This window comes from Pavona decussata, unplaced genomic scaffold (genome assembly GCF_977016875.1).
Source record: "Pavona decussata unplaced genomic scaffold, jaPavDecu1.1 SCAFFOLD_6, whole genome shotgun sequence".
Lineage (NCBI taxonomy): Eukaryota > Metazoa > Cnidaria > Anthozoa > Scleractinia > Agariciidae > Pavona > Pavona decussata.
Window position 1 is genome coordinate 156,920 of NW_028145430.1, and position 22,605 is coordinate 179,524.

A 22,605-nucleotide genomic window follows, 5' to 3' on the forward strand; every position below is an offset into this window, starting at 1 on the left:
TCTCTTTGTAATGTCCGACGTGTGAATGGAATGTTGGAAATTTCTCTGGAAATCGTTCCAAAAGACACATTAACTGAAAAAAAAAAAAAAATCAAAATACTTGGGAAACAATTGTTATTCTTGAAATATTCAATTTTGCAATGTAAAGAAAAATTCATAGCCTTATACCGTCAATAAGCTAGGGAAATTTATACGGGAACTCTGCAATCTCGTTGACGATTTTCCAAACTGACATGCAAATTTCAAAACTCCGTTCAAATTTCAAAAGTATCGTTCACGCGTGGCCTGGGTTGACTGTAAATTCCCACGCATGTAGGAACTACCCACACTGAACAGCGTTATGTGGTCGTCCTCGTCCAATACTTCGCTTATTTCAACTTCATAGTCGTCGAGCAACTCTAAAGCAAGTAAAATAGACAAAGAGTCCTCCATATTTTGATCCCCCTGTTTATTTGGTATTTTCGCGCGAAAATTGGTACGTGATGGACTGGGACGGCTTGGTTGAAACCAACCGGAAAATACTGTTCCATTCGTCACATGGAATACTCGAAATTTCATTCCGGAATTTTTGGTCGAATGGAAAGCGCCCAATGTATCAGATATTCAGAATATAGATATAATCGATCCAGTCTTTTCTTTCTTGGCCCACCCTTCACTGCAACTCCCATCTACTAGTATCTCAGAACACACGAAGAACGATACAACTTTAAATTGGATTATTTAACGTGCTTGCATCTACTGCGCAGACCTATCGACCATTTACACTGCGTTGCGTGTTTATTTCAAAGAACTTTGGTATTTGTCTTGTAATGGTGTCCAAGGTATCCCGACTTTTAGCCACGATAGTAGCACCTATTTAAAATCTTGTGACTATATCCCCTCCCCCCCCCCCCCCAAAAAAAAAAAACCCTCATATAGAACAGGTAAAGAGTCACTTGAAACCTCCGTCTCCCTTACTAACCCTTGGACTCAACCCTCTCGCGCATCTTTTTTATTTTTACCTAGAGTTATTTCCCCTCTGTTCAGTTATTAAACTCCATCGTTGCTAAACAAGCTATGTGATCTCCAAAATAACAATTGGGAGAGGCGTGGAGTAGAACACGTTTGTCCCCTCAGTTAAGTATGTAGAGTAAAATATCAAGGAAGAACGTATTTGTGCCCTGGGGGATTAGTTAAATCATATATTTTCTACCGAATATCCTATTCAAAGGAAGTTTGAAAGCTTATTACAAAGTGCGACGACTTGTTATTACAAAATGCGACAGCTTAATTTATTACAAAGTGCGACAACTTGTTATTACAAAGTGCGACAGCTATTTTATTACAAAGTGTGACAATTGTTATTACAAAGTGCGACAGGTATTACAAAGTGCGACAGGTATTACAAAGTGCGACAGAACAGCATGCCACCCTTTCTCACGTGTTTCCACACGTTGTCCCTTTTTTTTTATTTTCCGCTTACCCTTAGTTTTTTTTTTTTTTTTTTTTTTTTTTTTTGCCCTTTTTTAGTTTTTTACAGTTTTAGTTTGGTTTAGGCCCCGCTTTTTATTGCGGTTTTAATTTTGCGAGTTCGCATTTAGGTCCTGCCTGTTCAATGAAGCGTTATTTTCGCGGGTTAACAGTAAATCCCGCTTTTTCCTTGAACCGTTATTCTTCGAAGGTTAACGGCAGGTCCGGCCTCTTCACTGGCGTGTTATTTTTCGCAGGTTAACAGAATGTTCCGCTTGTCCATCGGAGCGTTACTTTCCCAGGTTAACAGAAGGTCCCACTTGTTTATTGGCGTTTTTCATTTCAATTCAGAGGGTTAACAGTAGGTACCGCTTGCTTGTTAATGTTTATTTCGCGCGTTCATTTACGTCCCGTTTGTTATTGGAGTTTTACTTTCACGGGTTATCTTTCGGTGTTGTTTTGTTTATTGTGTTTTTGCTTCCCATAGGTCGTTATTTAATCTAAGTTTTACCTTTCCCGGCTATTCCTTTGTTCCCTATACTATATACGGTCCACCCGGGTTTTATTTTCTCCCCTATTTAGTTCGCTTTCCCAATGGCGGTGCCTAGGTGCCCTGGGGGGGGGGGGGGGGGGTTCTCTCAGTTGTTAGTCTCTATTTTTTTCAGCTTTTGTTTCCACCTTTTCTATTGTGTTTTTCCTTCAATCATCGTTAAGCTCTTTTTTTCCAACCCCGGGAATGGCGACCCATATTGCCATTATTTAATTTTTTCCCTTTTTATTGTTTCTATCCCCCCCTCCCCCCGCCTACACATCAGGTTTTCTCTACTGTTTTCCATTTTTTGCTTTCGTAGTTTTTCCCTTTATCCACTCACCCCTTTTTACCCTTTCTACCATTTATTTTTCTTTGAGGTTATATTGTAACACCCTCAAGGCCCGTTTGCAAGCGTTGGAGGACCTTAATAAGCCCTCCCTTGATATACTTTCACGTAAGATTAATGCCCTAACCGTGAAGAACGGCTCATGTATATAAGTACGAGGCCCTCCAGCTGGCGCAAGAGCTCGTTACCTGTGCATCTAATGCCAACCACGAAAAGTCCTCCTACTACTCGGTCGCTCCAATAGGAGATTCGGCAGCGTTTGCATCAAACCTAGAGAGCAATTCCAAGCTTATTTCCTGACCTTATTCTCCGACCGCGACTACGGGAAACTGTTGCAGTCCCTGGCCAAGGTCGACAAGTGTCTGCGTAATCTTCGTTCCTCAGTCCGCATCACACCCAGTTCCACCCCTCCTACTTGTTTTTGTTGCAGCCAGATTGGTCATTTTGCCAACCGAGGTAGGTATTGGATCTTTTGCACAATAAACTTTATACGTCAATTTATTTACTTTTTGTTCTGTGTTATATTCCTGTACTGATGTATCCTTTCGCTCACCCTAGATTTCTTCCTCCGTTACGGCTTCTTCCCTTCACTTTCACCCTCAAGATGTGTCACTTAACAATGTTCAATGGTTCTCGTTGAACCCCGCACCTACTCAAAGCGTTCCAAGCTTAACAGCATACAATCAACATGTGCAACCTGATTTTGTAAAAGATATAATTGCTGGTGGGGAAAAAGCAGATCCGTCCACGCTTGCGTTAAGAGATCCGTGCCATTTTCTGGCAGGCCAACTTCACAATTTCCATGACACCTAGCTCAGTCTATCGCCTCACAAACAGACTCTCATACTGAAAAATAAGTTTTGAGTCGGATTGAAGCTGGCGTCAACGTCTTCAAATATTCAAGGGAGAACATTTTTACTCTGGCTTGCCTCCGTGCAAAATTTTTCAGAACAATATATCTTTTGAACAGTTTCACCCTTGTATTTTAGTAGTTTAAATTTAGACCGTCTAGCTACAGGTGCCATCTCCCTCTGGGGAAGGGTAGGAGAGTTATCGACCCCGCGTGTTGTTATGCCCTTAACAGTTGAGCCCTCGAAACCTGGCCTTAATAATCGGATGATCGTTTCATTAAGCTGTGGACAGTCGATAGGCCTTTCAAGTGTTAGACCTTTTCCCAGGACTCCCGCTATATGTCCACAAGGATTCATATCAGTCTGTAACAGATGATAAGTCTGGTTACGACCATATCCTCCTCACTCAAAATAGCCGGACCTTCTTCGGTTTCCAGTGGGGAGGATGGTATTTTGTTAGCAACACGATCCTCTTTCCCTGGAAACTGTCAGCTTACATTTATCACACCGCAGGTTCCTTAGTTTTTCATTATCTTCGGTCCATCGGTATACCCTGCTCTCTGTATATTGACGATCGTCATATTGGCCAGCTTACTGTTCGTCCTGAGCTCCAATCCCATTTTCCCCCAGCCTTTTTAGCTAACTCCGATTTCGTCCTTGCTCAAGCTGCCCTCTTTCTTGTCTGTTACATCTTTTCTGCATTGGGTTATTGTATTGGGCTGTCCAAATCTATCCTTGTACCGCTGCAAACGGTCCCTTATTTAGAGTTCGTTTCTGACTTTTGTCTTCAAGCTTTCACTCTCATTCCCGCCAAGAAAGATAAGTTTATTGCCTTTGTGCGTGACCTACTGTCACGAGAAACTATAAAAGCTGGCGGGTAAATGCATTCCGATGGCTCTAGCGGTTCCCGGCGCCCACTTGTTTACGAATGAGATCAACCTGGCTATCTCCAAAGCCTATCGTTCTTCGAGGCCTTTTAGACTCTCTATTCTTCTCCGAGCTGAGATGGTGCTTTATCTGGTCTTTGAATCTTGGGATGGCTTTTTGCTCTGGCGATCCGAATGTCATCCCCATATCCGACTTTCCTCTGACGTGCCATCCTTTGGTTGGGGAGGTGTTTTGTGTCCAGTAGCCATTTCTGTAGTGGCATCCGACTATGGGCCTGATTCCTGATCCAACCCCGCTGATTTTCTATCGCGCCGCAAATCCCGCATGGATGCCTCACTTTTGCCGGCGGTTTGGGCCATGGTGAAACGCATTTTTGGGAGGGGGAATCTAGTCACTCAGCCGACCTGATGGCCCTTCCTTCAAATATTCAGTGTGATTTTTCTGGTCAGGCCCTGCCTTTCTTTTCGCCTTATCCTACCCTTAGTATGGTTGTGCTCAGCATCCAGCGTCCCATTTCCCCAGTCTGTTCTATAACCCTTACGCCTTTCCCCTACCCCTCCCCCTCCCAATTGCCCTTATTCCCCCATCTGATTCATTTTCGTCAGTCCCTATCACTACCCTGCACTTTGATTATTCCTGATATTTATCCAGGGAGGTTTTGGTGGCCTACGCTTCGAGCTTCCGCAAAACGATTTTGTCTGTTAGCTCAAAAGGGAGAACCTGGGATTTTGAGTATCCCTCTCACAAAGGCTTTTCCCCACAATCATGTTTACTTTGAGATTCATGGGCTTTTAGAATTTAGCTACTCTCCGGCACCTTTCTTACTATAAGGTTATCTTAAACAGTATGGTACGGTTATACCTTAAACTGACGTATATTTTTTTTGCCTGTTTACAGGAACTTACGTCTGTGGCTCGTCTCTTTGTCCCTGCTCCTACATGACCTACTTGTTTCCACCCAAACGATTTCAATTTCCTTTTTGGCCAGATGTGTAGTTATAAACGTAAGGTCCTTGGGACGTTTCCTGCTAATTCGCTCAGGATCGACCTTCAACAAATTTACGCCCCTTAATCTGCTCACCTGCGCCTCCTTATCCACCTTAAATGAGAAGCAAAAGCAGTCTCTCAAGCAAGAACTGGAGTCATTTCTTGGTGCTCTCCCAGGGAGAAAATACCTCCTGTCCTCCTCACCTAGCGATCTTCGTAGATTCCTTGTTTAGAAAGATGATGAGAAAACACAAGTACATCCCAGTGGCTGTCTCTATCTTGGCAAGCATGATGTTCACCCCTGTGGTTGCCCGATTAGATTATCATATAACACCGTTGACTCGTATATTGGCAAGTTTCATGCAATCTTTGCAGCCATTGGACGCCAAGGTGAATGGGAACACGATGGTCGGTTGCTAGGGCTTTTCCTCCCTCAACTCTCAAAACTGAGAGTCATAGACTATAGACAAAAGTAGAATACATCGAATGCAACGAGACTTTGAAGAGAAGTAGGTGGATAAATTACCTAGCAATTGGTTATTATTTCATTCTATTTGACTGCTAGTGTGACGTCATAAACGATGTCCAAATTTGGCATCAGAATTAAAATTCAGGAAAATAATGTTAAAAATGCTGTATTGGTTATCCGTATAAAATTCTCTGATTTCTGGTAAAGACTTCATCTCAATCGGATGAAAAGGCATAAAGTTACAGCTAATTAAAGCGATTCAAATTTCCCGCCACATGACCATATGTGGTCAAACTTTAGGGGAATTTAAAGTCGAAAACAATAAAAATGTCGTAACGGAGAAAAAACAAAGTTGCATAAAATCGAAATTGTAGTTTTTTTTTGACTTAGCATATGTGGTGCTATGACGCGTATTTACGTTATTATGACGCAATGATGACGTAATTCGTGATAAATACGCGTCACAGCACCACTTATGCTAAATTAGCACTGATGTTAGCACTTTGACCGATAAAATCCAGCAGCCTACATAGATCACAAAAGCTATACTGAATGGCCTATGGTGTTAGTGCTAGATGTCAAGGTAACGCTTTCCGTTTAGATAAATTTTTCATTCAGTTTGTCTTTTAATTCACCACGCACGCGTTTTGGCCAATTGACTACCGTTGTTGCTTGATCCCTGGTAAGGATGTAAAGTTATAACGTAGAAATACCACGGCAGTTCATTTTACGGTTCAAAAATAGCGACAAAGAATGAAGTTTAGGCAGAAACAAGAGAACGGCCTGCTTGACTTTAACTCTGCCCTCCAACTGCTCGGCAGTAAAAACCTTGAAGTAGGATTTGACTTTGAGAGCAGAGGCGGGACTTCGAAGCTGCAATAAACTTTCCACGATGGTCAGTTGCTAAGGCTTTTCCTCCTTAACTCTCAAAACTGAGAGATATAGGCCAGGCTATAGACAAAAGTAGAATGCATCGAATGTAACGAGACTTGAAAGAGAAGTAGGTGGATAGATTAAGCAATTGGTTAGCAATTGAATGCATCGAATCAAAGTGCAAACATGGAAGAAAATAGACTCCAAGTCAAAGTATTTGACCATTCGATCGCTGCACATCAAGGCAAGTTCATACGAGAAGCCAAGGGATTGACTGAGGTAAGCGTAGAAAGATTAAAGTCTCATTTCTTAGTTGGACGATCGTTTGTTCTTCAGGTACACGACTCTGTTAAGAAGCGATTTTATTTGTTTTCAGCTGATTTTGCCTAACTTTAATTCAATGTCAATGTGCTGAAACATTTGATCGAACCCCACTGCTAAAACTACTACTGCTAACATTGATTACCTCTTCTCTTTACAGTGACATAGGGTTCCAAACTTCAAGAAAGGTTACGTTTTCGTTTCTTTACCTCTCGGAAGTTTTTCATACGATGTTTGAAATTTTTGAAATTCGTGGTTCCCGTAGATTTAAAAAGTTACATAAAAATTGGTGTTGATTGACTATTATGTTACCATGGCAACTAATTTGTGACGGGCAGGTTTTTTTTTTTCAGAAAATAGAAAATCCCTTTAAAAAAATGAAGAAAAATCGCCTTTCTTCCCTTAACTTTTAGGGTTTTTTGATCTTATGTTAGTGTTCCTTTATTCGTTTTGACTGCCTTTCGTTCAATTTCTGTGCATTCCTTAAAGGGACACAGTTACCTTTGTGACCGCACTGACCTGGAGACTAACTTTTGTCAATTTTGAAAAACGTCCACCGTAACCCGAAATCAAAAGTACGCGTCGAATACATCTAGAAATCCGCTTCAATCTTCCCAGTGTTTTATTGGATTTTCAATTTTTTATTGGAAACCTGTTTCTGAGTATGCTTTTGCTCATCCTATGGTATTATTTTATCATATTTGGTTAAAAACAGTATGAATCGCTCTCTAACGGAACATGAAAAGAAGATGTTGAGAACGTGAAGGCGCCAGGCGGAAGAAATCGTTTTCGTTGACCAATATAACGAGAGAAATCAATTAAAAACTCTGGAGAACAAATCTCCATTATATATATTTGGAAAATCGCATTTTCTCAACCTGGCGAAAGCTTCGTCCGGTGGGAATCTTCACAAACGATTCGGACTTCGCGTCATAGCTGCTTGGTTTAGAGCTCAGACGAAGACAAGCTTCGGTACACAGTCGATTATCTCCTCGATCGACAAGGAAAACCTCTATTAGAAACTTGTTTTCTACGGGTCGAGCAGGCGTTCTTGTTATGACATGGGTTTGGTTCCTAAATTTAGATAACGGAGAAGTTGTAGAAACGCAAAATATATGATTGAAAGCAGAAATAAAGCTTACCAGTAGTTTCGCTACACAGCAGTTCAGGCGATTTGCTAATATTTGAACTCAATTTGCTTCTTATGCAAACACTGTGAAAGGTAGAAAAACGGCTAAGGTAATTTTTCACACGACCGGATACCGAAATAAACAATTAAAGGAATCCTCGACTTCAGAGGTATTCGTTGGCGTTTGGCTTTCCCTGGACAAGTCCATCAGTAAATTTTCCATGGTATCAAGAAAATGAGTGTTCTTATATAACATTAGGTCTATAATCACTATAATAATCTTGACTGGCAAACACTTCGACTCGACAAGGTTTGTTTAGATTTTTTCAAAGGGTGCGCTTCTCAGTGCGAGACTTGTGGATGAAGTGTGATATGCAAATCAGCTAAAAAATGGTATCTAATGTGCATGTGCACCAGGTGACTGTGTCCCTTCAAGTGTTGGGAAAATCCAGAAATTCAAGAGGGCTGCAACGTGGTTATCATGACCTAATTACCACGTGATTTGACGTCATTACTTCGCGTTGCGACCCTCGATGATAATATCTTTGGACGTTCTATCTATCCTCCAAGTCTCACTTTCATGCCTAGCTTTCATGCTGGCAAAGTATATGGAGGGGGAATCAATTAATTTAATCAATTAAATAGCATGACCAAGCATTCCACACTTTGAACACTTGTATTAAAAGAAACGCTTCTGACGTTTTTTGTAACCTCTTGCATGAAAATTTTTCGCTTGAATTTTGTTTCATTTTGTAGTTTCTCGCTTATTATATTTCTCGAAGTTAGTATTATTTCCAAGTCTTCTCCAGAAAGGTCAGTTTGGATTTTTTTTTTTTCCATATTTACACGTGCTACTTTCGTCAGTTCTTGAGGAGGTATTTTTACCAGCAGAGAACTGACGGTCTTCTGTAACAATCTGACTTTTTTCATTCTGCCGTCGTCGCTTGTTGCAAGCTTTTGCTGCTGAACTTGTCTTAAGCCTTTTTTAAGCACGAACACTGGGCTCCTTTGGCCTTGTAGTTCCCTTGAACCGGTAAGTGTCTTTTATATAGTTTCGTCTGTAAAATGTGCGTCTTTTAGGCGACTATGGATTAGGAAAAATCTGGTCTTTTAATACTAATCACGCTTTTTATAAAGTCTCACCTAACAGTGAGAAACCATTTTAAGGAAAAGCAGAAAAAAGGGAACATCAAAAATGTCGATCCACGAACAAAACATTCTATTGCCTCGACTTCAGGCACTCGACCCAGTTTCCCTAGCTTGCGTCCAAACATATCGAAAGTAGGTACCATCTCATTTAACAGACCTGCCGAAGAAAACATTCAAAATGGTACTTTGCCAATTGCTTTTTCATGTCCTGAAAAAAAGAAGATCATTATATTGAAATTCCTATGATAATTAAAAATGTAGGACTAACTAAATAATTGTTCCATTTCCTATTGTTACTTTTATTCTGTGAAATAGCGTAAAATACTTTAAATTTGTTACTACGTAAAGTTTTTGCATGTTTGTATTTGTAAGTTATTATTACTTTTTTCAAGTGTTCCTGTATTCGTCTTGTCCCGCCTCTATTAGTCTTGTAACTATTTGCGGTTCAAACCAATCATTCTGTTATTTTTTTTCAAATAAATCGTTGTTGTTGCTGTTGTTGTTGTTGTCCTTTTTGGGTTTGGAAAAACCACGCCGAAACTCTTACACCAGTTGTGACGTAACTGTCGAACCTATTTCTGTCATCTGACTCATCTCAATCTGGAAGAAGGCAAATATCAATCTTCTCCCTAAAGTGGATATCCCGAATAGCAACCACGACTGTTGTGGAATAAGCATAACATCTGTTATTATGAGGGGTTTTAAAAGGTTGATTTTCAAAGATTTATAAACGACACCGTTGAGAGGAGAAGGATACCGAGAGGTAGTGAACTGAACAAATACCTCTCTTTATTTAGAAAGGTAAACGGTAAACGGGAAATTCGGGTAAAAAAAGCAAACATATATGTTTCGGGTATATAACCCTTCCTCAGTGTAGAGAAATTCGTTTTCTCAACACCGAAGAAGGCGCATATAACCGAAACGTCATCTTTCTTTCAACCATTACTGACAATTTTTGATATTTTTTTTTTTATATCAATCCTATCTGATGCCTTTCCTTAAACCCAACGTAATGTGCACAAGTAATCCTGATTGCAAAGCAGTTCGCTTGTTCGACTCCGGTAAATACGACCTTCTAGCAAGAAAACTTAAGGATATGGGTCTTAACCCTTACTTAAAGAACTGGTAACTAAGATTTTTGAAAGGGAGCCTCAGAGAGTTCTGGGTAGTACTGGCATCGTCTAAGATTGATAGCTGTTGATGAAGGCACGACTCAAAGAAGTGGACACTACCTTATCGTTACATTTAATCTAGACATTAAAAATAACAACCGGTCATTAATACACTGTATGTCTTTCGATTCTACTTTAATATCATCTGTATATAAAGATGATATATAGATGCATTGAGCACAAAGTTGCTTCTCAGGCTACGATGGTAATCTTTTTTTTTCTGCGGCTTACAATTTGAGTTTCTCTTTCAGAATGTAGCGCTGTGACAATGACAAACAACTCTGGCAACTCTGCGACATTTCTTTTAGCCCCACCGATTGTAAAGAGCTTAACGAGCGTGACGAGTCGTGATGGTTGCCACCACTTCCCGATAAGCTGTCTAATTGCTCGCAGGTCGTTATCCAATTAACGATTCTTTTACGATATTCGAAGAGGTCACTTTCACTTCTCAGTGAAATCTCAAGACGCGTTGCCTTTTTCTTCCTGCAAAGCTAACTCGTAATGATAACGACTATGAGCATCTTGGAATTGACGACAGAATCTGTCCAGTCTAATAAGTTATATTTTGACCCCATCCAGATTGTTTGCGTCGGAAATTTAATTCGTGATGTCGGTTCGTTTACGGGATAACCGCGACAAATGCGGCCTTCTAATTTTGTTATAAATGCCGAATTTTATCTCTTTGGCCTTTACTGTTGATTTCCGAATCCTTAATATAATTAATTCCGCTTTTGAACTGCTGGCAAAGAAATCAGAGCTTTCGCCGACCAAATTCGTGATCGGTATTATTTTAATCAGACGTTAATGAGTTCAAGGTTTTGGGTTTATCATCGCTTTTTGCTTGCGTGACGTTGGCGTCTTCGCTCAATTCCCCTTTGTTTGAGCATCTTCTTTCGGTGTTTTCCATACTGTACGGTCGTTTTTCGAGAATGCAAGCATCGAAGAATTTTGGACGAACCAGAGAATTTCAATACTGTTATACGTTGCGTTACGCTCAATTACCAGCAACTGTTCGGGAAATAAGCCCACGCTCACCTCCGACCCGAGGGAGTAGAACTTTTTGTTTAAAACTCGAGCTCTCGTTTCACACAGGACAGTGCACATTTGTGAATCTCAGATTACTTCGTTAGACAGACAACTCTCAACCAGCTTCCTCTTCTTCTTCTTCTTCTTCTTCTTCTTCTTCTTCTTCTTCTTCTTCTTCTTCTTCTTCTTCTTCTTCTTCTTCTTCTTCTTCTTCTTCTTCTTCTTCTTCTTCTTCTTCTTCTTCTTCTTCTTCTCTTCTTCTTCTTCTTCTTCTTCTTCTTCTTCTTCTTCTTCTTCTTCTTCTTCTTCTTCTTCTTCTTCTTCTTCTTCTTCTTCTTCTTCTCCTTCTTCTTCTTCTTCTTCTTCTTCTTCTTCTTCTTCTTCTTCTTCTTCTTCTTCTTCTCAGTTCTTCTTCTTCTTGTTCTTGTCCTTGTTCTTCTTCTTCTTCTTCTTCTTCTTGTTCTTGTCCTTGTTCTTCTTCTTCTTCTTCTTCTTCTTCTTCTTCTTCTTCTTCTTCTTCTTCTTCTTCTACTTCTTCTTGTTCGTCTCCTTCTCCTTCTTCTTCTTCTTCTTCTTCTTCTTCTTCTTCTTCTTGTTCTTCTTCTTCTTCTTGTTCTTCTTGTTCTTCTCCTTCTTCTTCTTCTTCTTCTTCTTCTTCTTGTTCTTCTTCTTCTTCTTGTTCTTCTTGTTCTTCTCCTTCTTCTTCTTCTTCTTCTTCTTCTTCTTCTTCTTCTTCTTCTTCTTCTTCTTCTCTTCTTCTTCTCCTTCTTCTTCTTCTTCTTCTTCTTCTTCTTTTTCTTCTTCTCCTTCTTCTTCTTCTTCTTCTTCTTCTTCTTCTTCTTCTTCTTCTTCTTCTTCTTCTTCTTCTTCTTCTTCTTCTTCTTCTTCCTCTTCTTTTTTTTCTTTTTAGACTAAGTTAAACTATAACCAACTTAAAGAACAAACGTTGACTAGTGCAAAAGAAGCAAAAAAAGTGCAATAAGGTTTCAGAACTTGTTGGGAAAACATCTCCGGTAAACTATCCGTCTACAAAAAGGCAAATTCTTGTTGTATAAAGAAACCTTGACGACTGGAAAAGAAAGACATAAAGCCATAAAATATTTGGCAGCAACATTTTCCAGTCCCGCTAAAAAGAAAAAAAAAAAGACTCTTGTTTAACTAAAAATACGAAGCTAAAGCTACGCAAAGCTTTATGACTAACGTTAGGAGCCTTTTTTCTCATTTTGCGTGCAACAGAACGTTTTACTGTATTAGTTTGATCATTTTAACGATTAGAAGTGATTGATTTAAGGAAAAGGTTCTAGCCACAAGCGTGATCAGTACTTTTGCGTATACGTGAGGACCAGATCGTAACCCAGCAACGTACAAGCGGCAAAATATATCAGTAATCCGACCACCATTACTGGCAATAATTATGCGACTCGAAATTTCCCCACGCAAAAATTTCACTTCTTAATCCTTAGAACTTTTGTTAACTTTGCGGAGGTCGCTTATAACCTGCCCAATTAGGATGTTTTGAACCTGAAAACGTAAACAACCTTTGTTGGCACTAATCAGATTGAACTTATAACTTAAGTTGTTAGGAGTTCACGAATCCGCTCGCGTTGTTGAGTTCAACTGGTCTAGGTATCGCTTTTAAAATCTTCATAGTCTGGTGATTGGTACCACTGAACACGCGATATTTGAATGACCTCTTTTAGCCTTAATTTATTTACCGATCTGTTCAACGTTATTTTAGGTTTCATTAGAGAGAAAAAGAATTGTGGTTGCAATCCTTCAAAGGACACCGTTATTTATATACCTTTGAATAGGCCCTGCGATTGCACCAATCACAGCGCGTTGCTTGCATCAGGACGCGGTAATTCTTTTGTATGTTTAGCGCTTGTGAAAAAGTTGAGAGTTGAGCTTTGCCTTGGCCGACAATAAAACACCATCAGAACCAAAAGTACAGTGTAGTTTATGAAGCCGCAAAATCTGTCCCGTAACACTAAACTTACATCAGTACTCGTTACACCTAAACTTAATCAGTATCAACTTAAGAATAATCAACGTTGTCAAAGTTCTGTCTTTCAAACAAGGTCGAAACTTGTGAGCATGTTCATGGCTGTCATCTCCATCACCCATTCTGTCTTCTGCAGCAAGCAAGAGTACTAGCTTGTTCACTGGTCTGTACAACTTTCCCTTCTGGTTTCTCAGATTGACACTCTTGAGGAGGCCCTTGGCGTCTGAATCCACGTTAGCGACCACGCACATTTGCCATTCGTTTTTTTGGCACATGTTCGGCTTTAATCACAATGACATCGCTGACTTGGATCGTCGTTAGATTCTCCCTTTTCCATTGTTCCCAGAACAAGTTGCATAGTTACTAAACTCTGCGCACGCGACGACGCACGTGAACATCATTTTGTTGATGACACAGACCAATACTTTTCCTTCATTGTCGGATCCTGATTGGGGGGCAGTGCAACTGTTTTGCATATTCATTCATTCATTCATTCATTCATTCATTCATTCATTCATTCATTCATTCATTCATTCATTCATTCATTCATTCATTCATTCATTCATCCATCCATCCATCCATCCATCCATCCATCCATCCATCCATCCATCCATCCATCCATCCATTGCCGGAAACTAATAGAGGAGGTGAAACCTTCAACGCCTGCCATGCAAAAATGAAATATTTGTTTACAAATAGAGTTTTTATGTCCCTACCTGAGAAGTTGTGTTAATCATTTAATTAATATGAATTTTAGACAGGAGTGAGTAATTATCAATTCAGGACAGGGTGAGTGGCTGGGGGCAATCCTTTGTACCCCCTATAGAGCGCATTGTCGATCACGTGGGGACGCGGAGTTATGTGTCATTCTGCCTCGCTACTTCAGTGGGAAAGGACGTTGAAAGGTAGGATATTTTGTTTTTTCTCGTCCTTTCTCGGCTATAATGTCTTCCGACTTGCCCCGGGTTTTGGTTTGGGGTCACTCTTTCGTTAAAAGGCTTCATGCTGATCTAGAGCGGGGTTTCCAGCGACGGGCTCGCAGCGATTTTAACCTTGGAAGCCGTGCACGTGTTAACTTGTTTGGTCATGGCGGCCGCACTGTCCCTAAGCTTTGGTCTTACGATCTTCATGTTGTTTCTCGCTTACTCCCTGATATAGTCATCCTAGAAATCGGTACCAATGATCTTTTTACTGAAGAGCCCTCGCTTGTCGCTGCTTCCATTGAAGTTTTGGCTCGTTTACTGCACGATCGCTTTTCGGTCAAAGCGATTTGTGTTTGTCATGTCATCCCGCGTCGTTCGCCGTGTGCTTTCAACGACAAGGTGGCCGCCTGTAACGAATTAGTTCGTTCACTTTTAGCGCCCCTTCCTTACGTTTTTTGTTGGTTTCACAAGGATTTTTATAATAAGGCTGGAAAGTTATTGTTAGCCGATGGGGTTCACGTTAATCGTTTGGGACAGTATCGTTTGTATCGTAGTTATCGTGGCGCCATTTTAAAGGCTCTGTCTTTGCTTTGACCTTTTAATTAGCTATTACCTTCCCTGTTTTTATTTAATTGGCTGTTTATCCCTTTGTTTTACGTTATTTTATGTGGGTCACGCTTCTGTGGCGCCAAGCTTGACTCCTTTTGTTGTTTGAAATCCCCTTATAGTTTGTAAGTGCTTGGGCTTCAATAAGTGTTTAACTTTTCCTGGGGCCTCACTACTAGTTTATGCAATGTTGATGGATTTGATCCTAGTTTATGTTGTGACAATGGCCTTGCACCTTCAACTGTTATTTTACTTGGGCTTCGATCCAAGGTTATTTTATTTTGAGGCCTTTGATCCCCACATTTTGTTAATTCTTGGGCTTTGACTAAGATAATTGTAATTTTAGGACTTTGATCCTCACTTTTCATTTATTCTTGGGCTTCGATCCAAGTTGATCTTAGTTTGAGGGCTTTGATCCTCATTTTTGTTTCATCTTGGGCTTCGATACAAGTTGATATTACTCTGAGGGCTTCGATCCTCACTTTTTATTTTACTTGGGCTTCGATCCAAGTTGATCTTAGTTTGAGGGCTTCGATCCTCATTTTTGTTTAATCTTTGGCTTCGATCCAAGTTGATATTACTCTGAGGGCTTCGATCCTCATTTTTGTTTAATCTTGGGCTTCGATCCAAGTTGATATTACTCTGAGGGCTTCGATCCTCACTTTTTATTTTACTTGGGCTTCGATCCAAGTTTATGTATGGTGAGGGCTTTGATCCTCATTTGTGTTTTCTAGGGTTTTCATTCAAGTTCATTCTTTGTTGAGGGCTTTGTTCCTCATTTATTATTTCTTGGACTTCAATCCCATTCTATTTGAGGGTTTTCATCCTCACGTACAGTGGTTTGCACCGGGCACAACTTCATTGTACTTTCGAGGGCTCCTGGTTTTCTTTTTCACTTTCCTTTCAGATGCCTCCTAAACAAACAAAGCGGAAGGCAGCACCTTTGGCCACCCGTAAGCGGTCAAAACGTCAATCAACCCAACACGTTGCCACTGCTGTTGTTCAGCGCTCAGAAGCAGGTGTCCCCAGAGATCAGTCAGATGGAGGTAGTCCTGCTCACAGTCAACCAGAGCTTCCTGTGGGAAACAATGGCCCTAGTCAGGACGTTTTGCCTGTACTTTCTAGTGACATCCTCAACCAGATCGCGGCCCGTGTTACACAAGAGGTCACCAGCAAACTTGCTCCTCTACTGCCTATTTCACATTCAACTTCACAGCCACCTTCTGCTCCTGGTCCATCGCATCCACTGGTAGCTCAGGTTAATGCTCAAAACACCGTTCCTGTTCCAGCCCAACCAGCTTCGGCTTCTGAGCAACCTACAGATCTGGCTCCAGTTCAACCCCCATCCCTGGCACCAACACAGCAACTTTCATCCCCGTCCTCAGTGGAACCACGATTGTCAGAGGTCCCAGTCTGCTCTCTTGGAACTGCTGCAGTCACCTCCTCGGTGAATAGTATTCATAGTCACCTCACAGGTGAGCTTAATCCTCCTTCTAGCCTACCATCATCACTGTTCACATCTTCTGCCCTGCCTGTCGATGCGCGTGTCTCAGAAAAGCTAAAGAGCAAGATATGGGCAAACGAATATATTGACTTTGGATCATTGCTTGTTAATCCATTGTTTGAGAACAAGTATCACGTCACCTTTCAGAATCCTCCAAGGGGGCTAACGCCTTCTTTAAGTTTAGAATCTGTTGTTAAACCCAAACGTATTAATTCCATTGAAGTTTGGGATAAGGCATTTAGAATTTTTGTTGGGGTTTTCACCCAGCGATATCCTCATGAGGCTCCTTGTCTCATGAAGTACAGTGAAATTGTACATGACTTGGCAGTAAGGGGCCAGAACTGGCGGTTCTACGATGAGAATTTTCGTTTCCTTAGGCAATCAAATGTAAGTTCTTATTCATGGGGCCATGTCACTTGGGAGCTCTGGCTTAGATCCCAACCTTATCAGGGCAGGCAAAGGACTATAGATCAGTCTTCTGTGCCAAGTCAGTCTCGTTCTGGACCATATCTCCATATTCCAAAGGGATTTTGCTATAAATTCCATAAGGGTGTTGCCTGTTCCGGATGTGCCTTCAAGCACACTTGCTTCAAGTGTGATGGGAATCACAGGGCTTCCAGCTGTAATTTTCGTCCCTCCCCTGATCGAAGACCAACAAAATCTGTGCCCTCAACTGCCAAGTCTGCCAACCCCAGTACGAATTGATAGGTTTCTTTCTTTTCTTGACGGGTATACCCCTTCAACTGTTAGGTACCTGAGGGATGGGTTCACTGCAGGCTTCCACCTTGATTATGCAGGACCTCCCATTTCAGTGCATTCCAAGAATTTATCTTCTGCATTGGAGAACCCAGAGGCTGTAGATTTTAAATTGGACAAAGAACTCTCAGCTCATAGACTGGCTGGCCCATTTTCTGATCCCCCCTTCGAACCATTTCATGTATCACCCCTTGGTGTTGTTCCCAAGAAGACCCCTGGCGAATTTAGGTTAATTCATCATTTGTCTTTCCCTAAGGGGACATCAGTTAATGACGGTATATCTTCTGAGGATTCTTCTGTTCAGTATGCTACCATTCAGGATGCCATTAGTTTTGTAAAATCAGTTGGTCCAAATTGTTTTCTTGCTAAAACGGACATTAAGAATGCATTCAGAATAATTCCAGTTCACCCAGACGATTACCCCCTGTTGGGCATTTTTTGGAAGGGTTCTTTTTTCTACGATAGAGCTATGCCTATGGGTTGCTCCAGTTCTTGCAAGATCTTTGAAACATTTAGTACCGCAGTTGAATGGGTTGCCCATCATAAGCTTTCTATTCCTTACATTTTACATTTACTGGACGATTTTCTCATTGTTGCTCCTACTGAATCATTGTGTCAATCTCAGTTAAACATCTTTTTGGATATGTGTTATTATCTCGGCATCCCTATAGCACCGGAAAAAACCATAGGGCCATCGCAGATACTTTCCTTCGCAGGCATTGAACTTGATTCTTGTCTTATGGAAGCTCGCTTACCACTGGACAAAGTTGAAAAGTGTACAGACATTATATCAGATTTTCTTAAAAGGAAGAAGGTAACCTTGAGAGAAGTCCAGTCCCTCACCGGATTGCTCAACTTTGCTTGTTCAGTTATTGTTCCAGGTCGGGCCTTTTTACGTCGCCTAATTGATTTAACCATTGGGTTGCGTTCCCCGCATTTTTATATTCGTCTCACTCAATCGGTTAAAGACGATCTCAAGGTTTGGCTTACCTTTTTATCTCAATACAATTGTAAGTCCTTTTTTCTTCCGGATGTCTGGAACAATTCTGACAAGCTTAGTTTCTACACCGACGCTGCTGGCTCTTTAGGTTTTGGTGCAATTTTTGGTAACAATTGGTGTTATGGGAAATGGCCAGATAATTGGATGGGGCGAAATATTGCAATTTTGGAATTCTATCCTATCGTTTTAAGTCTCAGTCTCTGGGGGGGAACAAGTAGCTAACCAGTGTGTCCTATTTTTCACTGACAATGAGGCTTTAGTACATGTGATTAACAGGCAATCCTGCCATGATCCTTTCCTAATGTTTTTTGTGCGCCAGCTGGTTTCCATTTGCTTACAACATAATATTCTTTTTAAAGCAAAGCATATACCGGGAGTGCATAATACATTAGCCGATTCTTTGTCTCGCCTGCAGGTTGCCTCCTTCAAGAAAATGGCACCAGCATCAATGTGTCAATCTCCAACGGAGATCCCTCCCCATCTGTTGCCTCAAAATTGGCAGATGTAGTAACAACTCTGTTAAAATCTAGTCTCCAACCTGCTTCAGTTACTATTTACAGGAGAGCATGGAACCTTTTCAATCAATTTCTTAGTTCAGTATTTCAATCCACTGATTTTGCGTTACCTATCTCTCCTACGATACTAGCTTTGTTCGTAGCTTTTTTTATATGATCGCAAGTATGCTCCTTCAACTGTAACTACTTATGTGTCAGCTATATCATATTCGCATAAGCTATATGGTTTTCCCGACCCTTCTAAGGCATTTTTTATAGTCCAGATGTTGAAAGGTTATGGGAAGGTGGGTTTCCGACTAGACAGCCGGTTACCCCTGACCTTGCCTATTTTACACAGATTAATCCAGGCTGCTGCTGTGGTGACCAACTCTAGGGAAAATGCCGCTCTTTTTATGGCCATGTGCTCTTTAGCTTTCTATGCCTTCCTTAGGGTCGGTGAAATGACTGCTGTGTCGAGTAATAAGCCAGATGTGCCTCTGCAGCTCGATCAGCTAACTCAGCTTGTTGATTCAAACAAACATGTTGTGGCACTCAAATTGTCTTTTCGTAATTACAAACACAGCTACAATCGTCCTACCTTTTCTTTGACAATTTCTCGTCAAGCGCATTTTTGTCCAGTTAATATAATGTTGGAGTACTTGAGCATAAGAGGTCATCAGCCTGGGCCACTATTTGTTTCAGCTGGGGGTCAAGCAGTTTCCAGAGAATTGTTTGTTAATTTCCTTTCTAGAGCCCTTATTCATTGTAATTTAGACCCTTCTAGGTATAAGGGTCACAGTTTTAGAATTGGTGCCGCTTCTCATGCAGCCGCACAGGGCTTCACTGATGCACAAATCAGGATTATGGGTCGGTGGAAGTCATCAGCATTTCTTAAGTACATTCGTGTTGCCAGCTTTCACAACTAGGTAATATCTAGCTACATGTACATATAGGCCGTATATTCTTGATACCTTAATTTGATTCAATAGGAGCACCAGGGATTCGGAATCAGGAGTTACTAAAAGTTACTATCCTTATCTGTTTTATGGGGGTATTAGTGTATGTCTTGCAGGGGCAGCATACATTAGTACCCTTACGTTATTAATGTATTCCATTCCATTGAACATTGTATAATATTTTTCTTGACCAGCAGTTGCTTAAAAGAAGGTTGCAGATTGTCTTGCAGGGGCAGTAGTTTCAACCCCCCTTTTTAGTTAGAGGTTACTTTTATATGTCTTCATGGGCAGTATACATTAGCACTAAATCATGTTATTGAATTGACCGCAGTATTTCTACGAAGAGGGTTTTTGAATTGTCTTGCAGGGGCAGCAATTTTTTTTTAATCCCTCATTTCTTTTATGGCTTACTTGTGTATGTCTTGCAGGGGCAGCATGCATCAGTACTCTCAGATTATTAATTTTCCAGGTTGACCATATTAATGTATAGAACTTTTCTTGACCAGGAATATTTCTATAGAGGTTTCAAATTATCTTCAGGGGCAGCAGTTTCAATCCCTCATTCAATTTAACAGTTACTTGTGTATGTCTTGCAGGGGCAGCATGCATCAGTACTCTCAGATTATTAATTTTCCAGGTTGACCATATTAATGTATAGAACTTTTCTTGACCAGGAATATTTCTATAGAGGTTTCAAATTATCTTCAGGGGCAGCAGTTTCAATCCCTCATTCAATTTAACAGTTACTTGTGTATGTCTTGCAGGGGCAGCATACGATAAGTATCTTTATTCCTAAGTCACCAAATTTGGTACTGTTCTTGTTTTCATTGGGTACTGCATTGCCTGGGGTGGGGCTGCATCATTGCTTTTACAATGATGCTTTTGGCCTTTTTGTGCCCTCACCTTTACTGGGCTGAATATTTTTATCTAGCCAATGTGGTGAAAGTATTTTTGATAAACTTATTTTGTACACTAGTTATGTGATTCTGTTTATTACAATTAAAGCGGCTATGGGCTTTTCCCATAGCCATTTTGACCCATATGGCATTTGTGTCTTTACTGCCCAGTAAACAGAGCTCAGCCGATGCAGTACCCCAGTTTATAGTAAAATAAGCGAGGGAGGGACATAAATGAAATATTTGTTTACAAATAGAGTTTTTATGTCCCTACCTGAGAAGTTGTGTTAATCATTTAATTAATATGAATTTTAGACAGGAGTGAGTAATTATCAATTCAGGACAGGGTGAGTGGTTGGGGGCAATCCTTTGTACCCCCTATAGAGCGCATTGTCGATCACGTGGGGACGCGGAGTTATGTGTCATTCTGCCTCGCTACTTCAGTGGGAAAGGACGTTGAAAGTTTTTCCCACCTCCTCCCCTCGCCTTGTCCTCGTTTCCTTTATTTGGCCTTTTTGTGCCCTCACCTTTACTGGGCTGAATATTTTTATCTAGCCAATGTGGTGAAAGTATTTTTGATAAACTTATTTTGTACACTAGTTATGTGATTCTGTTTATTACAATTAAAGCGGCTATGGGCTTTTCCCATAGCCATTTTGACCCATATGGCATTTGTGTCTTTACTGCCCAGTAAACAGAGCTCAGCCGATGCAGTACCCCAGTTTATAGTAATATAAGCGAGGGAGGGACATAAATTTATTTTGCTAAATGCATATGTGGAAAATCTTCAACGTCAAACAAAGCAATGACCTTATGATAGGTCTGGTCATTCCGCACAATACAGTACTAGACAATACGGCCTTCTTTGCAACTGTTTTATTACAATGATTAAAAGTGGAAAAAAGAAGAAAAAGAAACAAGAACATGCTAATGGTACTGACAACGAAAGGAAGCAGTAACACTTTAAAAAATCCCATTCGTTGAGGTGGTAATTGAAAAAAATTGATAAAGATGCACTAGTCTTAAACCGATTATATTCTAATCAGTGCGACGAAAACGAAGTCCGAGTTTCCAAGTTCCGTACCTCTCTAGCTTCGACCATCAAAATTTCATCTGAAGTCTTGAATCTGAAGTCTAACGTTCTTATGTCTTGCGTCCTTTCAACTGATTAAAGTGAGCGTTTTCTGTGGAATGTCTTAAGTATCCAGTGTAGACAGCTTTGCTTAAAAACAATTTCTCGCGATATCCAAACAGTTCCAACTGAAATATTTATTGTGAACGGTAAACAGAACTGAACAAAACGAAAGTATATTGGAATTTTCAGCTCATATAACTGAAAAGAGTGAAAAGGTTAAGTTGAGACGTCTTAGTGGGAGATGATTATGAACGACACGTTCAAATTTTAAGCTTCTTTTGAGTCACTGATTAAGATGTTTAATGTGGGCTCGCTCATTAAATTTCGAGCCTTTTAGTATCAATCAGGAAAAATTAAAAAAAAAAAGGCACCAATAAAATGGGTTTTAAATTTTAATGACGATCATCCTCTACACTGTAAGGAAACTGGGAGATAACTTTAATATTTTGTTAAATTGCCATTCGTTTTATTTACTGCATGTGGTTTTATCTAACAATATTATTTATTATATACAATTTTCTCTTTTTTTATCTTGCTTGTTAAAGCAAGGAAGGAAAATTAAAAGTAACGTTGTTTGACTTTTCGATGTATCAAACATTATTATCAAAAATGAATAAAACGTTTAATGCCGGGGTTGCTAAAAGAGTTTAGATTGAATAACTGAAATCGCATTCTATGGCATTCCTGCCATCGAATGACATTAAACCTTTTCTTCATTCGTGGTAATAATGTTTGATACATCGAAACGTTGAACAACGTTACTTTTAATTTTCGTTTCTATACGTCTTGTTGCAACAATTTTATAGAAGATCAAGGCGTACGCCATCAAGACATTAAGACGTAAAGAAATTATTTATCATCTCATGCCTGAATGAAGGGAGCCAGAAATCAGTTCATCTGCAATTTAACACTTTATTCTGGCAAAATATGCCGAATGCTGTGATGATTAAAAAGATGGTTAAAAAAAAAAAAAAAAAAAAAAAAAAAAAAAACCGTTTGAGCAATTTATTCCGCCGACACGAAAGGGCATGGGAAAATGTCATGGATTATTGGACATCAATCAATCTTCGTTTCCTTGATATCTTTTAAATCTTTTTTCAACAATTTTATGGAAGAAGAAGGCGCACGTCATCCATCAGAAA

At 40.2% G+C, this 22,605-nt stretch overlaps 2 protein-coding genes, 2 long non-coding RNA genes and 1 pseudogene across 5 annotated transcripts in view; 3 read left to right on the top strand and 2 right to left on the bottom strand.

The window, feature by feature from the left end:
• Positions 1-22,605, bottom strand: part of LOC146488994 (uncharacterized) — a 377,056-nt gene that overhangs the window by 74,076 nt on the left and 280,375 nt on the right. The window lies entirely within an intron of this gene.
• The window catches only part of LOC146488999 (uncharacterized), a 360,510-nt gene that overhangs the window by 34,138 nt on the left and 303,767 nt on the right, over positions 1-22,605 (top strand). The gene's annotated exons all lie outside the window — the stretch shown is intronic.
• LOC146489003 (uncharacterized) lies at positions 11,307-13,468 on the bottom strand. Its single transcript, XM_085109625.1, has 4 exons — positions 13,267-13,468; positions 12,689-12,712; positions 11,724-12,093; positions 11,307-11,583 (listed from the first exon to the last, which is right to left on the bottom strand). The coding sequence occupies exons 1-4, from the start codon at positions 13,466-13,468 to the stop codon at positions 11,307-11,309; spliced, it is 873 nt and encodes a 290-aa protein (XP_084965751.1).
• LOC146489004 (uncharacterized) lies at positions 14,012-20,992 on the top strand (annotated as a pseudogene). The gene is made up of 2 exons (XR_014863720.1): positions 14,012-16,197; positions 18,398-20,992. The product of XR_014863720.1 is annotated as an uncharacterized LOC146489004 (transcript).
• Positions 16,196-18,351, top strand: LOC146489005 (uncharacterized). The gene has a single exon (XM_085105400.1). The coding sequence runs from the start codon at positions 16,825-16,827 to the stop codon at positions 18,202-18,204; it is 1,380 nt and encodes a 459-aa protein (XP_084961526.1). The 5' UTR covers positions 16,196-16,824; the 3' UTR covers positions 18,205-18,351.

Coding starts and splice junctions, on each gene's coding strand:
- LOC146489003 (XM_085109625.1), bottom strand. CDS start 13,468: ATGTGCCAAAAAAACGAATGGCAAATGTGCGTGGTCGCTAACGTGGAT. Junction 12,713..13,266: donor TGCTCACAAGTTTCGACCTT/GTTTGAAAGACA, acceptor TTACGTTTTCAG/GTTCAAAACATCCTAATTGG. Junction 12,094..12,688: donor AAAACATCCTAATTGGGCAG/GTTATAAGCGAC, acceptor TAGTCTAAAAAG/AAAAAAAAGAAGAGGAAGAA.
- LOC146489005 (XM_085105400.1), top strand. CDS start 16,825: ATGGGAATCACAGGGCTTCCAGCTGTAATTTTCGTCCCTCCCCTGATC.